The sequence below is a fragment of the Pelobates fuscus genome, chromosome 2 (genome assembly GCF_036172605.1).
Source record: "Pelobates fuscus isolate aPelFus1 chromosome 2, aPelFus1.pri, whole genome shotgun sequence".
Lineage (NCBI taxonomy): Eukaryota > Metazoa > Chordata > Amphibia > Anura > Pelobatidae > Pelobates > Pelobates fuscus.
In genome coordinates this window covers 362,469,566-362,491,189 of record NC_086318.1, presented here as the reverse complement: position 1 = coordinate 362,491,189, position 21,624 = coordinate 362,469,566, and the positions used below count along the sequence as shown (strand labels likewise).

Below are 21,624 nucleotides of genomic sequence, written 5' to 3'. Positions count from 1 at the left end.
TCCTGTAGAGTAGTCGGATCTAAGAACTGTAGCCAAACCATTAAACTGAAACAAGAGAAACAGAGTCGAAAACACTGATTAGCGAATGAAATGTACTGAGAAAACATTAATCCCCATCGTAAATACTGACAGTATAATATCCCAGAAAGTGAAAAAACCTGAATCCCCATCATAAAATACTGACGGTACCATATCCCAGATAAACCCCAAGTCCCCCAGATAACCAACCTAGCCCAGGAGACCAGGTGAATAAACAACAAGTCAGTCAAAACAACAAACAACAAAGGGAGGGAGAAACTGGGAGGGAAATATTCGCCTCCTGTCATTAATAAAATTAAGATTATAGTTACACTAAAACAAGTATAATCTACAATTTTATAGCATGACAGGAGGCTTCATATTTGCTGTTTTAACGCTCGGACAGCAAAGACCAAAGAAACACGATCCGCCGTACCAACCTAAACTCTGTGAAGATAGCTCCTCGTAACCGGCAGGAAAGGGTACAGTGTCTTGGAGAAAAACGCCCGCCATGTTGGTACCTGAAGTCGCAGTGTTACGGACTGAAGTGAACCGAAAAAACCTATACGCCCCGCCAATGCCAACCACAACCAAGCGGTACATGAAGGACGAGAAAAAGGGAAGAACCATTTAAACAAACGGTGACGTCGAACACCGCCTAAAGGTGGGAGCACTACCAAAGTAATAATATGACCCTCGGGTCTGACTAAGGCTGATGGACAACTGAGGTCCGAACCACCGAACCCATCTGAAAGAAAAAACAAGGTATAACAACTTAAATAAATCCAGAATCAGTGAATGGACAAAACCGGACAGAAACCACCATAGGAGCATGACAAAAATGTGTGTACCCCCTGGGGAGATGAATACCCATCCTCAGGAACCGTAAAGGGAATTCTAAGCAGAGCGAGGCCCGCTGACAACAGTTGTACGCGCTACCTAATCTAATTGATATGGCAGTCCTCGGTAATAAAGTGACCAAACAATACCCGAACCCTGTAAAAGCGGTAGCAAAATTAGGAGATCCGTACCAGACCCAAGTACGTCAGGGTCGCCATGCAGACCAAAGTCTCACTATCCCCGAGATCAAATGAGCAAGGATCCAGGGAATCCAGGAACTGCAGACCGAGGCACCTGTAGAAAGGTCCTGAGATCAAACAAACGGAGGAGACTCGTCCGTGTCTCCATGTCGAACACTCCTTGAGGGAAGCGTACATCGCTGAGCAAACAGGTCCGTCATCCAGCTGAACTGGTCGGGGCCTGATGGGTGCTCCTCCGTGGACTAAAGTCTTGATGCCGGGTCCTCCCAGAGAAAACTATTCCATACGTACGAGAAACTCGGGCAGTGGAGAGCATAGGAGGCACCCCCTTGTGTCCAATCCGCCCTCCAGGACTCCATTCCTTAAGATGTAGAGGAGGTCGATATTTCCCTCGTTGAAAAAAACGAAATCCAGGGAAAACGCAGGGAGCGTCTGACCTTTCGGTCTGGGAGGTACCTCGCAGGGGTTCCGGCAAGCCCGTCCAGGTAGACCGTACAGCAAGATGTCCTATATCGATGAAGAGTCGCTTCCAGGTCCCAACGCATGGAAAACGAGAAAGATCTCTTCAGATAGTTCTGGTATTCCTGAATGTCCTCAATTCCTCTCAACCTGCCAACCAGGTTGTAATGTCGCCCAAATGACTGATGCACAAGATACCTATCTCACCAGGGAGAAAATAGAGGCCACCTTACCAGAACTGGGCCCCGCGGTCCCTAGAAGTTTATGAGGGCCGCGTCTAATTCAAAGCAACTAATGAATATACGTTCAATCGTAGACTCGTGCCGGGACTCCGAGGGGCTCAGATCACTTTATCCCAGGCACCTCCAGCGGTTCAAATTGCGTTTAGGATAGGGTCATCTGCCACCCAAGACTCGGGGCCCCGTCTGGGATGTCATCCGAAAGCGGAGGTAAGTGTGAAATTCCGGGTCAAGGGTCCAATCCCTCTATAAAAGGTACGGGTTGGAGCTGAGATAAGCCTCCGTCAAGTATTTCCATGTAAAAATAGGACACCTCTTATACTTCCTCGTATGTTCTGCTAGCACAACTCGTGTAGCGGAGAACAATCGGCTTGCCAGTGCGGACTTCATAGTATAGGCACTGCAGTGGGCCGCTCTCAGGATCTCCTGAATACTAGACAGGTGCTTAACCAGCAAAACCGCAGTGCCCCATCGGGGTCTAAGTCTGGGTTTGCGGCTACTTTGTTTGGGAGCCCGGCTGGGAATACCGCTCAAATTATCCTGCGGGCTTCTCAAGCCAGCAGTCTACGGGCCCATAAATGCACCGATGGTGCTAGGTGATCGGGCAGAGACCATTCCAAAGAAACCAGGTGAGCAATGGATCGAGGGTCGAACAGGGGTTCGTTTAAGGCGATACACGAGATGACCTCTTCTTCCAAGGACGTTGGGGCCCCTGTAGTGGACTTTGTTCTACATCTCATGGTGCCACTAGGGGCCCTCATCATAATCCACACCCCCATCGTCCTCTCCCTCCGAGGGGAACCGGTCCGCCCGCCATTCAGCTAGGGCGGCCATGGTGGGGGGTTACGGGGACCTTCACCCCTGTGCCACATAGGCAGTGTCGTCTGGCTGTCAAGGTTGATCATATCAGGGCTAGACACTTCTCTGGAGTCTAATCTTTCGGGGCGTCTGGTTCCGGGCCTTCACCCTACCCGTAGTGCTTATGCGCCCTTGCCTGCTCTCCACTCGGAGAGTCTGACTCCTCCAAGTCGTCTGCCTTTTTAAGAAGGTGGTCACTGCCGCGTCCGGTGGTCATCGCCTCCCCCGCGCCATATAGGCAGGCCGTCTGGCCGATTGCAGAGGGGTTAGCCGCTCCTCGGAGTCTTATCTTTCCGGGAGCCTGGTTCAGGGCATTCACCCTTCCAGTAGCGCTCATGAGCACTTGCCTGCTCTTCTCAAGGAGAGTCTGACTCATTCAAGTCGACTGCCGTTTTAAAGGTGGGCCCTCTAGCGTTACGCTCCTGATAAGCTTAAGGGAGGACCCTGGCTGAATCCTAATTCCACGGAGGCGGTGTCAGGGTACCTGAAGTCTCTACCTCGGAGGAGGTTAGACTTTCAAATGGCCGTCCTCTCAGGGGGGCTGATTCATCCAATCCTCACAGCTCTCATAGCCGTTCACACGCCGGCCGCGATAGCCCCGCTTCCTTTTATGACACGGCGCTCAGGAGCCGACGTCATGATGGCAATCACATCCCGACCTGTCAATCTAGTTCTGAACAACGAATCAGGGCTCGGCAAGGGCGGAGTCATCAATTAAAGAACCAAGGTATAAAAGAGGGATGTGTGTAATGGTTCATTGCCCTGTCGTGGTTCTAGCTTGTCTGGTCACTCAGTGCTCTTATTACTATTGTCTATTTGGTTCTGACTCGGCTTGTACTTTCGTTCCTGCTTATCTCTCGTGTCCTTTGACCTCGGCTCGTCTCTCGCTTACCTGCTCTCTCGTTCCCTCGACCTCGGCTTGTCTCTGACCATTCTTTGCTTTCTCCTTACGTTAGTCCGGCCATTCTAAAGTCCGGTATACGTACCTATCTCCTGTTTGTATTCTGCGTGTTGGATCCCTGTCCCGATCCTGACAGGCGGTCACTGCCATAGTAGTCATTGTCTGCGCTGTTAACCCAGATAAGGGTTCTCCTGTGCTGCGGTCCCAGGCAAAGCAACCTCAAGGAGTATAGAGGACAAGAGTCACCGGCAGGGAGATAGGGGCAGCACCCCATATAGTGACCGAGGCAAGTTGGGCAGCGCATGCAATGCACAAGCGTGAGTATGTGGCAGTAGGCTTGGCATGCAGACATTCTGGCACAGACAGCACAGGCCAGATCAATGGGGCACAGACAAAGCAGGCCAATCAATGGGGCACAGACAAAGCAGGCCAATCAGTAAGGCACGGACAAAGCCGGCCAAGTCCTGGGGCACAGACAATTCAGGACCTTCAGAGATGTACAGGTGAGGAACTGCGCATTCCATTCTTCCGATAAATTGTACCTTTCACTAAGATGTACATAACACTTCTTCAGATTATTAGCACATAACACATTTCTGTGTAACTGTAATTAACACTCTTTTGTGTAACTGTACGTAACCTTCTTCGGTGTAACTGTACATAACACTCTTCTGTGCAGCCTACATAACATCCTTCTGTGTAAACATACAATACGCTCTTCTGTGTAACCGTACCTAACGCTCTTCGATGTAACTGTACATAACACTCTTCCGTGTAACTGTACATAACACTCTTCCGTGTAACTGTACATAACACTGTTCCGTGTAACTGTACGTACATTCTTCTGTGTATTTGTACATAACACTCTTCTGTGTAACAGTACATAACCTTCTTCTATGTAACTACATAGTATATTACTGTGTAACTGTACATAGCCTTCTTCTGTGTAACTGTACATAACATTCTTCTATGTAACTGTACATAGCATTCTTCTATGTAACTGTACATAGCATTCTTCCATGTAACTGTACATAGCATTCTCCTATGTAACTGTGCATAACATTCTTCTATGTAACTGTACATAACATTCTTCTATGTAACTGTACATATCATTCTTCTGTGTAACTGTGCATAGCCGTCTACTGTGTAACTGTACATAGCCTTCTACTGTGTAACTGTACATAGCCTTCTACTGTGTAACTGCACATAGCATTCTACTGTGTGATTGTACCTAGCATTCCCTTGTGTAACTGTAGATAACACGCTTCAGTTAAATAGTGCCTGACACTCTGTAAATAGTGAACTTGCATATTGAGTACACCTGTAGTCAGGGAACTCACCAACTGAGTTACCTCACAAGAGTTGCTCCATTGGTCAACATGATAAAACAGAGTGCTGCAAGCAATCATCTGAACAAACAAAAAAAAGGGGGGGGGGGGGAGATGAGTATAAGTGGTAACACTGCCAGTTGTGCCTGTAACCCTTGAGGGGTTGTGCACATCTCTATATAGCATGCCTGTGATCTATAGCATCCACTATAGTCCCCAGTAGCCGACCCTGCCAGCCACATGGGGCACAAAGCCAGGACAGCCTGAGGGTGCAATGCGCCCAAGTCATAGCTAAGTCCCAGTCAAAGCTACAGCACATGTGCCTGCCATCGACGGAACTAATGCGGTAAGTCTGGTAACTGCATGGGAAGGTAACCCCCCCACACACACGCCATGGGAGCAGATATACCGCGAGCAGAAGCGTGGGTCGGGTGGGGTGTGGAAGCAGAGGATCTTGCTCCAACACGTGGGACCGCCAGAGTCTTACTCCAGGGTCCCGGCGGCCGCAAAACGGACAAAAAGTGAAGGCGGCAAAGCCACCTGGAAAAGGTAGAGGGAGGGAGGGAAAAAAGGAACCCCCCCCCCCCCACCCCCAAACCTAAGAAAAAAACGATCCCCAGACATGGGGGCCCAAAACAGGAAAATGCAGAAAAGTCATAAGAGAAAATACATCCCTACAGCAAAAAAAGTAGGGACAGAAAAATACAATCTAAATAAATAAATCATAATGGCAGTAGGAAGGTAAACACATTCTAAACAAATAAATCCCTGCAGCCATAAGAAGGTAGATGCAGAAAAACAGAGTAAATCAATCAATCAAGCATTCACTACAGCACTAAGCAGGTAGGTGAAGAAAATGCAGATAGCTAAATTAATCAATCCCTACAGCACTAAGTAGGTAGATGCAAAAATACCCTCTTGTCTAAACAAATAAATCAATACAGTAATAAACATATAAATACAGTAAAATATCCACAACCACCCATATATAACAGGAGGCAGTGGTATTCTGACCTGTACTGTCTGCGGAGCAGCAAAGAAAGAGGAAATAGTTAGTTGGGAGAAGCCTTTTATAGATTCATGATTTTTTTGTCTCTGGTGTTTTTATTTCTATGTTAATGTGCTGCTGTGGAGTTCTAGTAAAGAGAGAGACTTAAGCAAATATGAAGCCTCCTGTCATGCTATAAAATTAAAGGACCACTACAGGCACCCAGACCACTTCAGCTCAATGAAGTGGTCTGGGTGCCAGGTCCATCTATGGTTAACCCTGCAGCTGTAAACATAGCAGTTACAGAGAAACTGCTATGTTTACACTAGGGTTCATCCAGCCTCTAGTGGCTGTCTCACTGACAGCCGCTAGAGGCGCTTCCGCGCTTCTCACTGTGAAAATCACAATGAGAAGACGCTGGATGTCCATAGGAAAGCATTGAGAAATGCTTTCCTATGGACTGTTTGAATGCGCGCACGTCTCTTGCCGTGCATGCGCATTCAGCGCTGACGTCGGCAGAGAGAGGAGAGTTCCCCAGCACCGAGGGAGCTCGGCGCTGGAGAAAGGTAAGTGTTTAACCCCTTCAGTCCCCTTCAGCCCAGCGGGAGTGGGACCCTGAGGGTGGGGGGGACCTAAAGACTCTATAGTGCCAGGAAAACAAGTTTGTTTTCCTGGCACTACAGTGGTTGTAACGGATCACCTGGCACCCCAACTGAGTACCTCTATTGACGCATGCTCCTAGTGCTTCCCCAGGGCTCCAAGCACTCCACTTTATACCATAAGCACTGCAGACCCCACGAACCGCCGCAGCTTGGTTGGTGTCTCGCCGTCTCCTTTCACACTCTGGACCAACGACAAGGCTCCAGGTTCCAGTGGGTGAACCTCTCTTTCCCCAGAGAGTGAAGCGGGAACAAGCTGTTATAAGAGCTTAGTGATTATTCAAGGGAGCATGAATAGCATAGCAATTCCTTGTAGCAGATTCCCCCAATAAGAGACAGGGCTCTAAATTGAGGATGAAGTAGAACTGGTTTAATGAGCACACAGGACTTTCTTATATACACATTTTCCCACAAGGTTACCACCCATGTGGACCTTGTGGTACATAGGACACAAAGTTACAACAGCCAATCAACACAGTACAGTACAGTCAGACGCTCCCAGCTAAGGCACACAAACCCTCCCCTCTGCCTGTGATACAATTACTAAACACAATGGTCTAATTTGTGGCTGCTGCTCGAAACTTTGCTGTTTTAACTTTGTCCTCAAATAAATTGTGGTAACACGTGGGTGTGCACACCTATACTGGATGCGCAGGACTCGTGTTTGTTTTTTGGTTAAACAATAGCAAGGGCTGATGAGAGATTGAGGAGGGACAAAGCAGCCAGTTTCAACTGGTCTGGCAGTGTCCCTGGGACAACGCCCTGCTGGAGAACAATAGGACAGGAAAAAGGGGGAGGGGAAGTGGCACATTTTTCCATTGAATTAAAGGGGCAGAAAAAGTGTTTTAAAATCCAATATGCCCAAATAGTGCTTTTTTTTTTTTTTTTTTAATTTTTTTTTTTGCAGTGCATATGGTGATAACATACAGGCACGTGGTACCCCAAAGGCAATCCGCATGCTTAGTTCAAAACAATGAGTGATAACATGAAAAGCAATAGGGCGTGGTAGTACAATGCACTATTTTATATAAATATACAAACAGGCTTAAATCAAGATAGTTAGGCAAGGCATAGATTATTTACGTGGTATGCTAAAGTAATTATCCGTGTTCAGAATAAAACATACGTGTGGTAAGATCGGTTAAATTGGCTATAGACTGGGTTAGCAATGTTTGATCGTTCCTACAAGCTAGATACATACTATAACTACCGTTGTCTTGGCAGACTGAGTGGTGACAATAGCTTTCATTTAACATTTCTATGGTGCAGATCTAGCTAAATTACATATGTCAGTACAGCAGTGTTTAACATCAGAAGCTGAGGGAGCCTGAGAGAGTTATCAGGTTGTCAATGTCATAGTAAAGGAGTGGGTTGCATTAAAGTGAGTACGAGTTAGGCCAAGTATACTAGTGGGGCGTTATATACGCTTGTGTGGCATGAGTCTGCTAAAGATAAGGTAAGCGGTTAAATCCGTTAAAGCAGTTAAATCGCCAGGTAATCAGGCTTGTCAGCATATAGTTAGCAGGGTATGGGCCGTGCGGGCACATGTCTAGTAGGCTTACTAAAACATTATAGCGTTGTGTAAAGAATATTTTGATAAAGTCACAGCAAATCATAACTGAATAAACAATGAGGATCTCTTACAAGTTCGATGTTGTTTGCCAATTTTCGAAACCTTAAATTATAAACTGCACCAACAAAACTTTGTATGGGCATGGTGATAGGGCAGCAAGCTAGCCCCCAGAGTGTTACCAAAAGTCAGCTGACTCCCTTAGCCGGCATTCTCATGTCGCCTGCAAGCGGGGCACCGGCGGTGCTCAGAGGTAGTGTCCACATGTCGGTAGTGCTTCTCCCGGCTGGGGTCTTAGAGCAATGTCCTCTGGAGTGAGGGGGGTTTGGTGTGTAGTGGTAGTCTCGCCGCTTTGTTCGGGTGTTCCCGCTGCAGCTCTGCTTCCCGGCTCTCTGGCTCTGGGCCTTCGCGAGAGCCCTCGCCTTGAGTCCATGGAGCCTCCCAGACACGGTGGTTGGCTCGGGGGCCCGCGGGTTCTCCCTAACCCGGGTGTCCCCACGGGTGTATGGACGGCATGGGGTACTCCCCCGGTGGGCTCCCAGCCCAGAAGGACGTCGGGCAGTCAGGGCGGCAGCTTTGTACACCTTTTTGATGGGCGATGCTGGTTTGGGGTTTAATGCAGTCTGGCCGGTTTCCTCCTGCGCTTGTGCTGTTAGGCCCGCAGTGCGCCGCTTGGTATGTGGCTCGGTATCCTTCCCGGTAACGCCGTGCTTGTTGCTTTTGTAACACTTGCTTTGCCGTAGTGAGGCTTTCGGCTGCAGTTTGGCCACCAGTTTGCACCAGAGGTCGTTGAAGATTGCTGCAAGTCTTTGCTGTGTCTCATGCTGTGGGTCTGTGGGCTCGAGGGAACATGAGGTGTCCGCCATTTTTGGTGCATCCTCGTGTAGTATATTTCCCCTTGTACTCCCTCTCTGCACTCTCTCCGGACTCGATTTCCCTCTCAGGTGTGGACCGCGGTCACCCCCGACGGTCCAGGGGGGGGGGTAACGGGGTTCCTTCTTGCGTTGTGTCAGCCTCTTGTGGCACCGGACCGGGGGATCGGCCGCCTCTCCCGCTCTACGGTCGCCAGGCCTCATGGCGCAAGTCGGTCTGCCAGCTGGTTCCAAGATGTTCGCAAGCTGCAAGCTTCGTTTAGTACCCTGTCATGGGTTGAGTGAAGCTGTTTGGGTTGCTTTTTTGTATGGTTTTGGGGCCAAAAAGCGTTTTTTTGCCCTATTGTTTGAGGAGCTCTGCAGTGGCACATCTATCAGCTTCGCTGGTCAGGCCCCGCCCCCCCAAATAGTGCTTTTAAAGGGCAATACATCCAAGGGGTCCATAGTCATAGGGCAAAAGGCTGGCAAGTAGTCCCCTCCAAAAACTTGTGGCAAATTCAGCTAAAAGGGGGAGTTTGCCACATATCTTACCTTTCCAGGGGAGACTAACCAGGTACCTGACCTTCTGTCGGTCAGTACCTGAGTTAGTCGAGTAGCCCACCCACAATAAACAATTACTGCACTTGGTGATTCCTGGTGCCTCGCTCTGTCTGGTATGTCCCAGGTTGCTGAGTGGTTGTTCAGCACCCTTGATCTCCCTGGTGTTCCTAGGGATGGAGCTGTGGGTACTTGGTGGGCAGAAGCAAGCTGCGCTCTGCCCAGATGCCAGCTCTTCTGCTGGGATGGGGTCACCGAGCACTACCCCCAGGACCGGGTTGTGGATTGGCTGTGGAGAGGAGGGATTGCTTACCTCCTCCTCCTGGCATTCCTGTGGGGTTGGTTGGGGATCTGGACCGGCCATCCAGCATCCCTGTAGGCCTCGTGCAGAAACTGCGGTACCATCTGCACCATCTGGGTTATGGCGGTGGTCCCTCTGTGGTTGGGGAGATGAACCAGTTGTCTCCTCTCCTGGTTACTCCTGCTGCTTTGGGAAGAGGGACCGGTTGTCTCCTCTCCCTGGAAGGGACACTGCTGCTTTGAGTGAGACCGGTTGTCTCTTCTCACAATAACATATGCTACAGAGAGTGTACGAGGCTTTCCTCTACCGGGGACTCTGTCTGCCGCTGGGGAGAGAGACCAGTTGTCTCCCCTCCCAGTGATACACTCTGCCGCTGGGGAGTGAGACTGACCATCTCCACTCCACATAACACACTTGGCTGCTGGAGATGGAGGACAACACTCTCCCCTCTCTGTAACCAACACTACCGCTGGGGAGAAAGGACAACACACTTCTCTCCCTGTAACTCGCCCGGCCGCTGGGGAGTAAGCCTAGGGCAGCACAAAACCAGGATACACCACTGGCCATGGGGTTAAACAATAGCAAGGGCTGATGAGAGATTGAGGAGGGACAAAGCAGCCAGTTTCAACTGGTCTGGCAGTGTCCCTGGGACAATGCCCTGCTGGAGAACAATAGGACAGGAAAAAGGGGGAGGGGAAGAGGCACATTTTCCCATGGAATTAAAGGGGCAGATAAAGTGTTTTAAAATCCAATATGCCTAAATAGTGCTTTTAAAGGGCAATACATCCCAAGGGCCATAGTCACTGGGCAAAAGGCTGGCAAGTAGTCCCCTCCAAAAACTTGTGGCAAATTTAGCTAAAAGGGGGAGTTTGCCACAGCGGTGCTTTAAACAAGAAGCGCCTTTTTTGCACAGAGTACATATTTAAATATATAAAGTTGTCCTTGCCTGAATAAGAGAAAGATTAAATCACATGGTTTAGGAGAGGTGAAAGAGATGAATCCTTTCACTAAATTGAAATCCATTTAAAGAGACACACTTAAATTGTGATTCAAACAGATCTTATTTTACAGCTTATTAAACTAACTTGCAGTTTAAACAAATTAAGTATTTACACCAATGAAACTTGCCTACAAATTTAGATACATGTAAAGATGTGTATAACACTTAACTCCTAGAAACATGGAAACATTGTATCCGCACACTTACAAGAGCTCAATCCTGCAAATGCAATTAATTACTCAGATAATGTGTAAATACAGTTTTATACTGAAAGCTAAAGGGAAAGGATCACTTGATTAAACAATAAATTCCCAAAAGGGACAAACTTTAAAAAAGATCCCATTAAAGGTTAATGTAGTGTTTATCCTTAGATTCAGTTATTACACCCTTTATGATAAAATTGTTACAATGGGGTTCAGTGTGTGTCCATGGGTGTGTGCTGCGGGTGCAGTGTGTGTCTCTCTGTGTGTTAAGGAAGTAGTGCATGTCTATGTGTGTTGGGGGTGTAGTGTGTGTGCTGGGGATGCAGTGTTTGTGTGTGTGTTTGTGTGTGTATCAGGGGGTGACATCAGGGGGTGACAACCATGCAGTGGTGTGTCTTCTAGACTCCTCTGCCAATTCCTCCATCAGGGGGCTCTAGGTTCTGCCGCCTGTGCATGGTCGCTGCAGCACCCAGATAATCAGGCACGGAGGGAGATTCTGCCACTCCGATCCCCCTTCCGGGTGCCCTTGATATTTCTTCCAAGTTTGGAGCTGCATCACAGCCCGCCCCAGTGGAGGCACTAACCAGATACACAAGAGTTTGCCCAAATTTTTGTTAAATTGTGACAGAGGTGTCAAAAATGCTGCCCCTGTCAATATGCCACCTGGAGCCATGGCCCCATTGGGTCCTATGAATGGGCCAACCCTGCTCCTTGGGCTGGCACTGTACCCACTCCTTTCTTGTGAGTTTATGTCTATTTGATGCCTATTTTTTCTTATACTTTACAGTGTTGCACTAGGTCTGTCTTGTATTTGTGTTTATTTATAGATCATCCAGATTTACATGTGATGTTAAGCAAATACTTTTTATACAGTACACCTTTTCTGTATATTTGTAACACTGTTTGCTGTTATTATGTATATCTTTAAATACTTTTATTGTATTCTTTGAGTAATTACCTCTTACACAGATTGCTGTCACATATTTATTGATGATACACTGTTGCATACATAAGCGGGATTATCACTGAGGTTTTCTTTGATACTCCTATTGATATCTTACATACATTGTTGTTGTTTTTGGGCAAAGTTTAACTATTTTATTGCTTCTTTTGATTTGATAGAATAAACATGTTGCACTAGTTGTCTCTTTACATCCATTGGTTGTGATTTAAGAATATCCAATATGGAACAATTTCTTCTAAGCATAATAAATGTCACTGTGGTAATAACTCTAAAAGTGTGTGGGGAGAGAGGGTCTGACAGCTTTCTTGCAGCAATAAAATGTTGCCTGCTGTTTTCTTCCTAAATTATGATGTTAAGATGGATTGAGTTAAATGATTTCCTTCCAGATGCAAATCTAACAAAATATATCTCCATTTCATTGGTTACCTTTGTGAGCTTCAATTTCCACTTATTATTATCAAAAATATTTTCAAAATCTAGACAAGATTGCTTGTCCCACTCCTAAATTATCATGAGCTCATCGATGAATCTTCCGAACGGCCTAATGTTTTTTTGATGGGGATTAGCATTGTAAAAGACGTAGCACAATTCCCACCGTATCATGTAGATGTTAGCGTAGGAAAGGGGCAAATTTAGTCACCATTGCAATGCCACGTCTTTTAAGATAGTGATCCCCATCAAACATAAACAAATTATGTGTTAACAAAATTGTGAGACTTTCTATCATAAATTCTCTCAACTCTTTTGAGAAATCAGTGAATCTTTAATGGAAAATAGAGTGCATCACTATTCCTATTTGATGTGGAATGTAGGAGTATAATGCAGTAACAGCCAATCCTAACGATCAATAATTTCTATCCCATTTGAAACATGCCAATTGTCTATTTTGAAACATACCAATTGTTTAGACAATAAAAGAGTAAGGAACGGTAATGAAATTATTAACCTCCTGAAGCAGGGGGAATTCTGTCAAAGGTTGCAACTGGGAATCTAGCCATTTTGATAAACCCTCTTTCAAAGATCCTATTCAAGATATTATGGGACATCCCAGAGGGTCTACCATGGATTTGAGAATCTTTGGAAGATGGTAGAAAATGTGCTTGATTAAGCCCCAAAATTTATTTAGAGAGGACTCTGAGAGACTCTCCATATAAGACTAACTTGGTCAATGTGTCACTGAATAGTTTTGTTGGGTCACCAAGCAGACAGACATAGGATAGGAGGTCGGAGAGATTTCTTAAAGCTTCCTTCTTATATTGATCTGCATCCATCAGCGCGACATTTACTACTTTTTTGATTTCTTGATAACCACTTTTTATCCTCCTGCAAGTTCTTTAAAGCTTGGTTTTTTTTTTATTTTTTTTTTTGTTAAATTGGTCTTCTTCTTGGTGGGGGCATTTTTGCTTAGTTTTTAGGGAAAGAGGCTGAGCGCTGGCTCATATATGTATCCGAGGAGCCATTGACATCTAATCAGAAAGACACTTTAGATTGGACTTTTTGCAGATAAATAAATTTGAAAACATTTCTAACAGTATCACATGGACACAATTTATAGTTGATTTTCAAAGTTTTATTCAATGGCATAATTTACAGAAAAGCGATGGTTATCTTTTAATAAAAGTTGCACATCAGAAAATCATTTACCATATCAGAGTTCCTTAAGCATTTTGGCATCAAAATACAATATTAAATTAGTCAGATTTCTATATATCCTTGAGCATGAATGCGACTTCGTTATGACAGTCGTCCAGCTCATATAGACCATTGTAGATACTGCATGAACAGAAAGTACATTCAAATGGTTTCTTCAATTGCGCCAACTCAGTTGTTAAAACCCGTGCATGATTAAAGTAGTGTTCCACTTTTAAATGACCTTTAAAAGACCTGGAAATGAGTGATAGCCTTTTAGATAAAACAAAAAGAGTCGAAGAAAAATGACTATTGAAGGATACAATGTTTATGTAAGTAGTATTAAATTGTACTAAGTACCATGTGAAGACTGTTACTTACCTAACATACCATCTCGTTGCAGGATAACTGTAAACGTAAATACTGTCGTCTAATGGTTTAGGAGTTTCAAATTCTGGTGGGAGATAAAATAATGCAAGGGGCAGTGTATCTGTGTTTTCGCTTGTTGGAAGATATAGTGAATAAGGTAGTGTCATGTTCATTCTTGAACCTTTAAAATAAACATAAGAAATAGAAATTAAGATTGGTTTTCTCTTGTTTTTCTTTTACAATCCCTGTTTATGGAATAAATTATTACAAGGACATATCTAGGAACAGAGTAAGAAGGACCCAGCATTTGCCATCTAAACGTGAAAAGAAAGAATAAGTAAATAAATAACAGAGCAAATTGTACATGCCATTATGCACCTGAACTAGCAGGTGTAATCATAATTAAACTTAACTTAAATAAAGTTATGCATAGAAAAATGAGTGGTAGTAGGTAAAGTTCGGGTTCGTACAGAACATCAAGTTTTTTGGACCCCGGACCCGAACACGGACATATCACTATATGTTCGGGTTGGAGTTCGGTGTCCCGCGATTTAATGGTGCGTTTTGAAAGGCTGCAGGGCAGCCAATCAACAAGCGTTTGACTCGTCTGCCCTTAGAAGCCATCACAGCCATGCCTACTAATGGCATGGCTGTGATTGGCCAGTGCAGCATGTGACCCAGCCTCTATATATAAGCTGGAGTCCCGTGGCGCCGCATGTCACATGAGCTCTTATTAGTGTAGGGAGAGGACAGATTAGGAAAGAATTCTGCAAACTAGTACATTAATGGGGTGCACTTCATATCTGAGAGTCAAATAGAAGTGTCAAATACTGCGGTTACAGCGCAATTGTAAACATTCTTATTTTCTGGGTGCTAATCTATTAAATAGTATATTTGGGGCGTGCACTTCATATCTGAGAGTCAAATAGAACCGTCAAATACTGTGGTTACAGCGCAGTTTGACCAATTAAAATTTTTTTGGGGTGCTAAATAGTACATTTGCGGCCTGCACTTCATATCTGACAGTCAATAGAACCGTCAAATACCAATATAACAATATTGTAATTCGGGGGCAATACCCTCACAAGTCAAACTGAGAGGTCAGTTTATAGGGAAAACTGTTGCCTGGAGGAAATTCTAAAACAATTCCCATATGTCCTTTGCAGAGTTTACATGCTGGAAAAACACAGGTGCCAACTGCTGTGGCTTTCTGCAGTGTGCAGACCGGCAAAGAGGGCAGGGTTGAGGAGTGGGTGGAAGATGAAGTGGAAGATGATGAGGTCCTAGACCCCACATGGAATCAAGGTCATGCGAGGGACGTGTGCAGTTTGGAGGAAGAGGCGCTGGTCGCACAGAGGCACCAACACAGCATAAGAGGGAGCAGGGTGCAAAAGCGGAGCGGCCGTCCCCTAGCGCTCATCGGCATGTATTATCTTTAGAATTCCCACAGTTATCCAAGTAACAGTTGAAGCGATAAAAAGAACCATAACAGATTTTTTTTTTTTTAATTCTTCTTTTTTTTTTTTAGATTTTTTTAAAATATTGAATATGAAAAAATGGCTTTAAAAATAGCCCTATACATACAATACATACAAAATCCGATAGATACATTCTGTGACAAAGTTGACCTTAAATATTGATCCTACCCAATCCACTAGAATTTAGTAAAAATCTTTACATTTGCATGAAATTCATGTGACATCCTCGAATGCACAAGATCAACATATAGCTATATCTTCATCGGAAAACAATCAGTCAACAACATATTCATTCTTCCTCGGTTTCGGTCTTCTATTATTGTTATGGTAAAAGTACTAACGTGGTTAAATTCTATCATCAATTTATGTTAAGCAGTAAACAATGGACAGGATAAAAAAAAAAGAAAATACAGAATAATAATAATGAGGCTCACAATACCCTTGCATTAAATTCTTATGTTGAAAGGACCAAACAGTATATCTTAGACCATACTTCTATTTTAGCTTGCTTTTGGAGCACCTCCTTAGCCATAAGCTAAAATGGGCCCCTCATCACATGTAACCCTTCTACCTAAGTTTTGTCCAATATCATTAACATATAAATCTTGATCTCTCAAAACACTTTAATCTCTTGGATCAAAGTCCGATAAAAATCGAGAAATTTACGGGAGGCATCAGAGTTATTAAATATCACTCCTGATTCCATCTTGAGTTGTTTTATTAATTGTGTTTTGAGTTGGTTCTTTGTTGGAATGCTGGTTTGTTTCCAGCTCTTTGCAATTAAGATATTAGAAGCCATAAGGCTGTGAATTATCAGGATCTCTGCTTTTATACTGTACTTATTCCGGAAAAGATGAAATAACGCTATTTCGGGTTTTAGTTCCAATGACAAATCTCCCAGATTATTTATTTAGTCAAAAGTTATAACCCATAAAGGGTTGATTCTGGGGCAATTCCACCATATGTGAAACATCGAGCCTTTAATATGGAAACATCTCCAGCAATTTGAGGGGTTACTTTGTGAAGTCTTGTTAAGTCTTCTAGGGACCATGTACCATCTATAAAATAATTTTACAAAGGTCTCTAATATATTTAAGCAGTGCATGTACTTTTTAACTTTAGAGAACGCGTAGCACCATTGGGCATAGTGAATCTCTTTATCCATATCTCTTTCCCATTTTTTAAGCGCACTTGGAGTATTAGGGCCACTCTTTAATTTGAATACTTCTAATGCAACCGCATATTTATTCTTGGGTGACCCATCCATGAGTATTTATTGAATACATAAACCTGAGTCACCTTCCGGTCTTAAAATGTGTTGTTTTAAGAAACTTTAATCCTCAAATAATTAAATATTTCTTTTGGAGGTAAAGCTAACAAAACTGATAAACCGGCATAAGTCTTTAACTGAAGGTCAAAATAAAGGTTGCTAACACGCATGTTACCAATACTATACCAATTCTTTAAGCTAATATCTGGCATAATTAGTTCCAAAGATTTAAGAGAGATAGTATCCGGAATTAGTTTATCTATATTTAGTTATTTTTTTTAAACCTTTCCATTCTTTTAAAGTCTGTAGCAAGATCAACGGAACAAGTTCATTATTATTAGTTAAATCATGAACATTCCCAGAAAAATTCCAAAGTAGTGATTCTAAATCAGCTATTCCTACTCTATCCGCCTCTAGCTTATACCAAGCCTGATCTTTCATAGCAGTACTTTGGAGATTAATGGCGTGCAACATCATATTAGCTTGATATGACTGCGATATTAGGGGATATCCTATACCGCCATCCTCTCCTTTCTTTGACAATGCAAATGTGTTGATTTTCGTTTTTTTTACCTCTCTATATGTAATTAGTAAAACTACTCTGTGCCATATTAAGCCAAAAAATAGAAATCTGGAGGGGAATCATGTGAAACAAGTATGTCCATTTGGGGATAATGTACCATAACAGATTTAACGAGCCATTCTCAGTTTCGCAGTCCGGTGACCGGGACCCAGACACTATCTGGGCGGCGGTCGCACGACCGGGACCCAGTATGCAGGGTCTGGTGCAGGGTAACCGCACGCCCCCTGGTGTTGAGCACCAGCATTTGTGCGGCCACATACCAGGACCCTGTTGCAGCTTCAGTAAAAAGAGTACTGGATACCAGAAGCCATCACCAGACTGATCCGCAACTTGGAACAGGATGTGACATTCACTGTAGCGGCTGTGCGCGCTTTCGGCATTCTCACATTGTTGCTGCTTGCCTGTCTGCGCTGCAGCATAACTTTCGCCTTTCCACTCACCGCCTCATATGCAACGTGCCCACAAGGTGGAACTCCACCTTGCACATGCTGGAAAGACTGTGCAAGCAGCAGCAGGCGATAGTGGAGTTTCAGCTGCAGCACGCACGGGTCAGTCGCTCTGCACCAGACTTGCCCTCCAATTGATCAGAGTTAAAGGATTTCAAGTGGACTCATTACAATTACAGGGCCTCTAAAGAGTCCTGTATTGTTATTTGTCGTCACTGCCTTCCCGTGTCAGGAGTGGGTCATTTGCGCACCTGCTGCCTTCCTTGCATGTGGTAGCCATTTCTCAGGCTCCCTCTCCGGAATCGAACCCTGATTCCCCGTTACCCGTGGTCACCATGGTAAGCGCAGAAAGTGGCATCGAAAGTTGATATGGATGACATACGAATGTGTCATCACCTTGTCGTTGGGAAGCCCATTGAAAAAGTGCTGTAGCATGACGAGCTGGGTGATCTCCTCTGGGAACTTGGCTTGATGGGAGTTGAGCCAGTTCTGGGTGGCACTTGTGATGCGGCATGCCCACTCCGCATGGAAGTCCTTCTCCCCTTTCCGGGTGTCCCTAAACTTTCGGCGGTATTGCTCGGGGGTGACCGCATACCGGGCCAGGAGGATTTAGGTAATAAAGGGATAGTCTCTGATCTGCTTTTCTGGTACAGCCTGGTAAATATCCGCTGCCTTCCCCACTAGTTTGCTGGCCAGGATGGTGACTCAGTCGCTGGGGTCCAGGTCTTGGAGTAGGCACTGGCACTCAAAGTCTTGTAAAAAGTCATCGATACCTTCTTCTGCTTCCTTGAAGTCTTTGAAGGCATTGTATGGTAGCTAGTGGGCCAGGGTGGTTGTGCTTCCCGACACCCTCTGCTCCCTTCTTCCTTCATCTAGGTTCATGGAGGTCGCCCTCTGTCTATTGGCAAGGACATAGGCTTGCACCTCCAAAAAGGTCATGTTGACAATCTCCTCTGCTGGTGGCTCTCGGTAATATGCCAGGCGCCGTTACACCTCCTTGCGCACTTCCTCCTCATCTCCGGCCCCTGGCTGGCATGAGCACAGCAGTCAATTCGGCCTTGTTATGCCCACCAGGCGTTATTCCTCTGGCTCTACACAAGTCCTGCAGTGTAGGTCGCTTTAGAGCAATGTAGTCCATGGGTCTGTTGGCAGGGACATAGGATCCCACCGCTTGCCACCAATTGAAGCGGGACCATGGTAACCGATGGTTATCCCCTTTTATTAGAAAAGTTCAGACCCATTTCCCCAGTAACCAGATGGGACACAGTGCCAGGATACAACGTTTGACAATCTTTATTTCGGTACACAGCTTTGCCTCCTGTTGCCTCCCTCTCCTACTCAGCATCTTCCTCCTCTACCACTTCCTCATCCGGTCAGCGTAACACCTTCACCACCAACTTCAGCACAGCCAGGGGGAAACGACAGCAGGCTGTTTTAAAACTGATATGTTTGGGGGAAAAAACCCACACAGCTCAGAAGCTGTGGACGGGCATGGAACAACAGACAGATGAGTGGTTGTTGCCACTGAGCCTCAAGCCCGGCATGGTGGTGTACGATAATGGGCGAAATCTCGTAGCAGCTCTGGGCCTAGCCAGTTTGACGCACATCCCTTGCCTGGCGCATGTGCTGAATTTGGTGGTGTAGAAATTCCTAAAAAAACTACTCAGACATATCAGAGCTGCTGCAGAAAGTTCGGGCTGTCTGTGCGCGCTTTTGGCGTTCTCACCCTGCTGCTGCTTGCCTGTCTGCACTGCAAAGTAACTTCGGCCTTCCAGCTCACCACCTCATGAGACTGTGCGAGCAGCAGCAGGCGATAGTGGAGTTTCAGCTGCAGCACGCACGGGTCAGTCGCTCCTCAGAACAGAGTTTTCTTCTTTTATATGTGCCAATATTTTGGGGGCTACCCCAATTAAAATAAAAAAATATATATAAAAAACAGTGTTGGCTACTGCCTCATCAACCTATGTGTCACTTAGTATAAACTATGTACACAATAGCAGAGGCTTGTGAAGGCCTTTTCTCCCTGCATCGGTTGTTGAGCTCAGTTTGAACAATGAAAGAGAATGCCCTCTCTCAAATGGATAATTCTGGTGATCCTCCTAACAGCCATGCTTTAGATTTTGATTTATGTTCTTCCAAAGCTAAAATCAAAGATTCCATTTAGTGCTATTTTATGGTTCAGCTGTATTCTAAATTTTTATGTTATTTGTGAAGTGATTCCCCTAGTCACATTTGTTTGCAGGGCATTTGTCCTACTCTTACCCCCATTTTAATTCCTTTTGCAGCCCTCTAGCCCTTTCCAGGACTTTTTTTAGAGGCATTTTTGTGCCGAAATGTTCAGGTCCCCATTGACTTCAATGGGGTTCGGGGTCAAATTCAGGGTCAAGTTCGATCCCGAACCCAGACTTTTTTCAAAGTTCGTCCGAACCCGCCGGACCCGAACATTCAGATGTCCGCTCAACTCTACTCATGAGTATTAGCCCACTGCTGCCAAAGAATTACAATGTTTGCCTTAGACAGTGTGAATGCATTACAGTGAGTACAAAAAGAAAAATTCTGATGTAATGTGTTTTAGAAAGGGCTCTGTTCCAAACCTTTTGTACCCCTATGACTTTATTCCTCTATTAAATGTCTAGGTAGCATTTCTTGTACCAGCATTTACCACTTTGCATTTCAGTTTTTCTTTTGCATTCACTTAAATTAAGCTATTATAGATGACTTGTGATGACTTGTATTTCACCAATACAAGTGATCTTAAAGAGAGGAATAAACTTGCCTCAGTAAATGTAAAAAAAAGAGAGAAGAAAAGACGTAAAAGAGGGTGGAGAGGAAAAAACAAAAGGTGGATGGGAAGAAAGATTGACTTTGTAATTAACAACCATGAAACAAAACTGAATGGGATCAAAGGGGAATTTGCTTGTCCTCAATTAAGGCCCAAGTTGGCCATAAAATCAAGCCAAGGGAGTCAAGTATGGTAGCGTCATAGCCCCCATAGCCAGATATTTTTGGGTACGAAGATGCATTTTGCTGCTTCCCCTCTCCCCCTCCTAAAAAAGCATCTTCACTGTGTGCCTCTTAACCCCCCTTTTGTGTTTTGTATTCCCTCTTTTAAATTTCTTACCCTCTTTAGTGTATCCCATCCCCTATTTTTCCCCATTGTGTGTCTTAGAGATACCTTCCTTGGGTATCTCTTACAATGTCCTTTGTGTGTCTCTTATCCCTTCTCTTTGTATGACTCTTACATCCTCCCACATTTTGTGTGTGTCCCCAGACCCTTTGTGTGTTCCCCCCAGGCCCTCTGTGTCTTTTTCACCCCAAGCCACTCTGTGTATTCCTTCCCCAAGGGCTCTTCTGTGTGTACCCCCTCTTCCCTCATGTCCTTTTGTATGTCTTTCTACACACTCACGCCCCTCTGGGTGCCTCTTTCTCCCACACCAGCCCATTTATGTTACTCTTTTACCCCTTGCCCCATTTCTTTAAGATCTCTTCCACTCCACACTTGTCCCTTAGTGGTCTCTCCACCCTGTCCCTTAGTGGTCTCCTCTCCCCTCCCCTCCCCTCCAGTCCCTTATTATTCTCCCCTGTTCCTTAGTAGTCTCCTCTCTTTCCGCCTGTCCCTTAGTGGTCTCATCTCCATGTCCCTTAGTGGTCCCCTCCCCATCTCTTAGTGGTCTCCGCTCCTTGTCTCTTAGTGGTCTCCTCTCCTTGTCCCTTAGTGGTCTCCAGTCCCCTCCCCTTAGTGGCTTCCTCTCCCACCCTTCTCTGTCCCTTAGTGGTTTCCTTTCCCCTCCCTTCCCTGTCCCTTAGTATTCCAATTCCTTCCCTTCTCTGTCCCTTAGTTTATCTCTTCCCTCCCCTCCCTGTCCCTTAGAGTACCTCTCCCCTCCCTTCCCTGTACCTTAGTGTACCTCT

General features: G+C 45.2%; 1 protein-coding gene across 1 annotated transcript in view; it reads right to left on the bottom strand.

Moving 5' to 3' along the window:
* Positions 1-13,558: 13,558 nt before the first annotated feature.
* The window catches only part of LOC134585896 (heme-binding protein 2-like), a 28,369-nt gene continuing 20,303 nt past the window's right edge, over positions 13,559-21,624 (bottom strand). Inside the window, exons 3-4 of the mRNA XM_063441376.1 lie at positions 13,948-14,116; positions 13,559-13,821 (exon numbers count right to left, since the gene is read on the bottom strand). Coding sequence (XP_063297446.1) covers positions 13,641-13,821; positions 13,948-14,116 — 350 coding nt within the window. The 3' untranslated portion in view covers positions 13,559-13,640. The remainder of the gene's footprint in view (positions 13,822-13,947; positions 14,117-21,624) is intronic.